The sequence below is a fragment of the Protomyctophum bolini genome (genome assembly GCF_963924005.1).
Source record: "Protomyctophum bolini genome assembly, chromosome: 13".
Taxonomy (NCBI): Eukaryota; Metazoa; Chordata; class Actinopteri; order Myctophiformes; family Myctophidae; genus Protomyctophum; species Protomyctophum bolini.
Window position 1 is genome coordinate 36,243,866 of NC_137874.1, and position 6,185 is coordinate 36,250,050.

At 44.8% G+C, this 6,185-nt stretch overlaps 1 protein-coding gene across 1 annotated transcript in view; it reads left to right on the forward strand.

The window, feature by feature from the left end:
• The first annotated feature begins 245 nt into the window (after positions 1-245).
• The window catches only part of LOC308327232 (roundabout homolog 1-like), a 124,688-nt gene continuing 118,748 nt past the window's right edge, over positions 246-6,185 (forward strand). The window contains exon 1 of the mRNA XM_080780492.1: positions 246-914. Coding sequence (XP_080636618.1) covers positions 857-914 — 58 coding nt within the window. The 5' untranslated portion in view covers positions 246-856. The remainder of the gene's footprint in view (positions 915-6,185) is intronic.

Here is a 6,185-nt window from a genome sequence, read left to right on the forward strand (position 1 = left end):
TATGGCTATGGGATGTAGGCTATATGGAGATATGGGTGAAGACACGCCTATAACTGTCATTCTCGATTAATAACAAAGTTTTCAATATCTTGACGTCTTGTTTCACGGGGTGGGGTGTGGTGTGGTGGTGTGTGTGTACAATACTATTACTATTAAACCAGCAGAAATATTGCTTTATATGTAGGCTAAGGACCTTCACTGATTGAGAATCCCCTCTTTGACTAAAGCACGCCAACATTCTGGAGAAACAGAGGCGCTCGGCCAGCCAGCGCTAACAGGGACAAGTAACACACTTTAGTTTAAAGCATCTGTGTGTGACTGACTGACTGACTGGACAGCTCGGACCGGACGCCTCTGTAGTTTGGAATGTGGCTTCATAATTTACGATAGCCTACTACGACATGAACATACACTGTGTCTGTGGGACACTGAGAGTTTCTACATGAGGGGAAACATTATTTGATGACGATCATCGATGAATTATTTTCATCTGGAATAGCGGAGCAGCGGAGCTGTTCGGGACCAGAGCAGAGCGAGCATGTCCAACTATAAGTGATGTCAAGTGGAGTATTTCAACAGAAGTCAGCAATAATATCACTGGCTGTTCCGAACTTTAAGAGATGCGTATTTGGAGGAAGAAGAAAAAGCACATTTTGAGGAGGTTTTGAGCAATAGGACGATCTCTTCCATCCCGACATCGACATTTGCGCCCTGAAGTTCAACGGAGACCGTGTGGTTATTAGGAGGGACCGATGTAAAAGTTATTTTTTTTGTTTTGTTTTGTTGAACATATATATTCTTTTTACAGTTCGTGGATTAGTTAACTAATTCATATACTCTCGTCTGCTCTGGAACGATGACAGCGAGTTCAATTGGAATTTACTTTCTACTGGCAATTCTTCAGATTTGTGCAGGTATGGATATTGTGCGAAACTATATACTGGTTCAAAAGTTTGCAAATCAGACCATGTGTTTGTGCTAGGGCTATACATTATTTATAAATGAGAGAGAGAGAGTCAGAGAGAGAGAGAGAGAGAGAGAGTGAGAGTGAGTGAGAGTCAAAGTTCATAAGTTTCTGACTATAGCCTGTTTGTTCTTTAATAGTTTCCCAGGCGGTATAAAGAAGTAACATTAAATGCCCGACCCCGATTGCTGACATCCCATGTTTCAGCAATCAACCCGATGGTAGAGCAACAATTTAGCCTAGTATAATTGTAATAGCCCTCGGTTATACGGTTATGGTCCCTCATTCGCCATGCATTATGATTACCTCATGCATATATAAGACTGAACAAGAGGCCGTATAGTAATTAAAGAGGACAGTGAGCACACAGGCTACAACGTGTTATTATAGGGCATAGGTCAGCAGCCTGTTCTCGGTGGGTGCTGAGGACAGCTAGGGGAGTAGCAGATGAGTAACCGTCCACTATGTTGACATGCCATTACATCCCAGCCAGGGTGCAGCTATAGCTGAGAACACTGATGCCTGCCTGCTGCTTGGTTGTGGAGTGCATCTTGCTTTAATAATTTTATTCTCTATGTTTAGAGGCATTTCCGTATAGGCTATAGCCTAGTACATCCCCAACATTTGATATTGTGCTCTGCAGGAAATTCCAGAGCACAATTCAATGCAACAATGTTATAACATGAATTCATATTCATATTACATGAATATTATTAGAATGGTTATATTAACTATAGGCCTACAACTAAACAGAGATGGAGTATGTAGTGTTAATTTAATTTTTAGAGTGTACAGATGGATTCATTGAGTTGAATGAACACAGCATTGTACAGTAACAGGGTCAAGGTCCTGGAGAGTCCATGAGTGTAAGCTTTAACACAACCAACCAGTGGGAACCCATTCAGTAAAAAAAGAATCACACCCATGTGAACCGAGTGGTGCAACTCCCCCCTCTCTCTCTCTCCCCCCCTCCTCCTCTCTCTCTCTCTCTCTCTCTCTCTCTCTCTCATATTAGCAGGCAACAGTGCAGCACTGTCTCTCTCTCTCTGTTTCTGGAAAACAGCGCCCCTACTGGTACTCATTATATGATGCTCATTCATAGGTGAACATATAGGTGAACACGGACATTGCTGTTCCTTGGAGTGGTTGCATCACTCGTGATGAAAAACGTGTTTTTGCCTCTGGAGGCACCACCTCCTTTTTTGTGCAGGGACAGGAACTTGGTTTGGCTCCTCCCCTTTCTTAGTCCACTTCCTCCCGGGTGCAGCTGTTAGCGGAATCTGTCTTGAGAGGTTATGTATAGGCTACAACACATCTGATTGTTGTGTATTCCAATTTGTCAATGTGCATTTGTGTCTGTCCATAATACTAATGAATGGATGTGTGCATTCCAATGAACAGACATTGGAATGCCCACAACACAGAATCAATTTGCAAAAAAGCTTTGGAGGATGACGTCACCCATTTTCAACCTATGTTCATTGGTCCTCACTAATGCTCATTATGGAAAGGAGCCAGCTTAGGTGGTTCAGGCATCTGGCTATAGGATGCCTCTCGAGCGTCTCCCTAAGGAGGTCCTCGTTGCACGTCCCACTGGGAGGAGACCTCAGGGCAGACCAAGGCGCTGATGGAGGGACTCACTGGCCTTGGAACGCCTCGGGATCCCCCAGGAGGAAGTTACTATTGTTGCTCTGGAGAGGAATGTCTGGAGCTCTCTGGTGGAGCTGTTGCCCCGCGACCCGACTACGGATAAGTGGTTGAAGATGGATGGATGGATAATGCTCATTATAATATACATTTTTTCATACTGTGTCTGTGTCTCAGAGGAGGCCAGTGGACAGTTCAAAAACCCAAACATCATCGACGGGGAATCCAATCTAATAGAAACAGCAGGATTTATATTCCTGGAAAGTTGGCATGATGCTAAATCAAAATACAAAAAGTTAGATAAAAAGGGGGGAAAAGCCCTGCCTAATGATGATGGTAGGCAGGTTTCTGAACTGTCCATGACCCTCCTATGAGGATGAGTTGGGAAAAAAATGTACCATATTATGATGAGCATTAGAGAGGACCAATTATATAAACATAGGTGGGAAATGGGGAACATTGCCCTTTAATAAGAAAACAGTTTGAAACCTAGCGTAAAGCTGCAATTCCAAACAAACCGAACAAACATTATATTTTGTCTGTATGCTGGGATACAGTTTAACACGACTGCTGTGGCTAGAGGTTGGTCTCCCTGCTCTTCTATTGAGACATTTAGTTCCTTTGTCCAGGTAGCTCAGTCGGTAGAGCACTTGCCTTTTGACCATGCTCATGGTCATGGGTTCGATCCCGGGCACCGCCAACTCAGCGTATGAGTAGCATGGCTTGATGTGTGGTGCACCAAGTACTGGGAGCTGATGATTGCGCTCCACATCAGCATTCCATCTCCCAGAGGTCTAGCTCTAGCGCATTGAAACGGGATAGACTCCCACACTCTGGCTGATACAATAAGCCTCTCTGACTTACTTACTTACTTTACTTAGTTCATGTGGTCACTGCTGGTCAGGTAGGACCACCTGCTGGTTGAAATTGCATGAGATTGAAATGGGAAATGAATACATATCTCGACTTCCAGAATGAGCTCCTCATTTTAGATCATCAGGCGCTCATGTGGGGGATCCGTGTAAAAAAGGAAAAAAAAGAGTAGCAGTTACTTTGCTTGAAGACATCTGGACTATATTTGGGCTGTTGGGAACCAAATGATTGAGAATCAATATTGACAGCACTCGACAGCACTGTTTCTCTCTATAGTATGGCTTTGGTTGGGGGGGGAGGGGGGGGGGGTTCAGATTTAAACAGAATAGTGTTGAGCCAGCAGTCAAATGGTTCGGCAGTCAGAATAAGTGGGATTGAAGATGTACACAACAGTTTCTATCTGCAGGCTATTTGAGCCGTGTGTGTGTGTGTGTGTGTGTGTGTGTGTGTGTGTGTGACTGTGTGACTGTGTGTGTGTGTGTGTGTGTGTGTGTGCGTGCGTGTGCGTGTGCGTGTGCGTGTGTGCACGCACGCGCACTATAAACACACACGTTGGCACTTGCCATGTCCCCTTATCACAAAAACAGATTACAAGGGCAGTATAAATTGTAGGTGTGAGCCAGAGATAGCTGGGCTCACGTGCGTGGCCTTCAACATTTGCCCCAGTTTGCCTGGATCCAGTTGTGCCGCATAAATTCATCCCGACACACACATTCTCTTTGTCTCTCCTTCGTAACAGCATTGTAAAAACAAACAACCGCCCATAGCAGTACAGTGAGCTCACCCAGGTGTGCTACGTCTGGGCATCAAACCTTGTTGGGCTATACCTGGCAGTGCCCCCCCCCCCACTCCCCCGTATGAGTTTCATCTCTGCATAATAAATCTGCCAACAGTAATTGGATGACACGTAACAGTCTAAATGGTGCCCATTAAAACCATATGCTTATGCAGGAAGAGATTTATTCAACCCGCAAATACTCATTATGCGTCCCCGGGGTGATGCAGTAACACGATGCCAAGCGGCCCATACCAGCCCATACCAGCCCATACCACCTTTCTAGATTTCTAGATGTTTGAAAAAGTGAAACAGGGTTGAATTGAGATTTGTTCTATCCATTACGTTATCTAAATGGCTATTGCAGCCTTGACATAAGGGTTTCAAAGGAGCATATGGTTTTCTAATATCTATATCCTCTGAGGCCTAATTTAGTATGAGAGTACCTCATCCGTATACCCTACTGCCAATAGCGGAATGCGTTTAAGAGAGAATGGTGGACCACAACCTAATTCTGCACACTGTACAGGTATTCCATCGGGAACAGTTTCATGGAGACACCTGGCTGTCGTGCTCAAGGGATTAGCTCAATGCAGAGCATGGTTCACATGCTGAACACATGCTCGCGCTGCTTACCGAACAGACTCAAGAGTTGGGCTGTTGTTGTGACACAACACGTACACTGTAGTACATGCACAACACGTACACATATGGTGTATCACACACGTGACATCAGAGGCACTCCGCTTACTCCGAGACCTTGCACCTTGTAAGTCTCTCTGGATCATAAGGGCGTCTGCTAAATGTCAAAATTGTAATATGGTATGGTGGATCTTGAGTAATCTGGCCTGACTTTGGGGTTGCGGGGTTGTGGGTAGGAGGGGTGTACTGCAATGTCATCCCTAAGCTAATGAGGCTCCCTGTGGTCTAGTCTGTAGTCTTTGATGCTGACAGTGATGAGCCGAGCACCACCTCTAATGAGGACTTCTCCTCCACGGATGATGGAGCTGACGGGACATCTTTTACACTAGCGGGGCCTTCTTTGATAAGCCTCCTTCCAACGAACCTTTCAGCTTCCTTCTGTTCTTCTCCAGATATAAAACGGCTAATGAGGAAGAGCCGTCGTCGGAGTCCAGTTTGCTTGGAAAGCATCTTCCACTTATGTATCTTGTTTGCTGGAAAACACAGTGATGTAATGTGGGCGGAGGAAGTTGGGGAAATAGAAACAGGAGGGCTGTCGTCGCCCCCACCCCCCATTCCAGTGTATTTGTTTGCGAAATCTCGCATCTGCCTGGCAGCCATTAGCTTGCATGCAGCTTCATTGCTGTGTGTCTCTTGATTTTTTTCTTTTTTTTATTTCTTTTTTTTGTTGAAAAGGCACTACTATATATATATACTATAGCTATATGCAGCATATGTGTTCCTTCATTCTCTCCTGCTTTGGTATCAGCCTCATTTCTCAGCTGTGCTGTAATGATCTCAAAGAAATCCATCTCCTTCTCACTCTTCCTTCATGGTTGTTGGGGATTCGTGTCTGAGCTGCAGAGGTTGTATTTGTGTTGGCCGAGTTCACCAGGAGGTGAACAATGTGAAGCGATTACCGTCTCACCTTTCATTGTGCTTGCTTTGCTAATGCTCACATCAAACACACGCACACTCACATCTTGCACATGGGTGAGCCCATTATGGAAATAAGTAATAACAACTGAGCTTTGTTAGACACAGGCATGTTTTGAGTAGGAGATCTGGCCTTTCTGTGGAGACCTGTGTGTAGACCAGTGGTTCCCAAACTTTATAGCTCAAGACTCAAAAGAGAAATTAGACGTTTGCCCAGGACCCAAACTAGTGAAAATAGAAGATCTACAAGCTCACAACACGTCGCTTTGTGCCACGTTATGAGTTTGTAGATCGGCTATTTTTTATTTC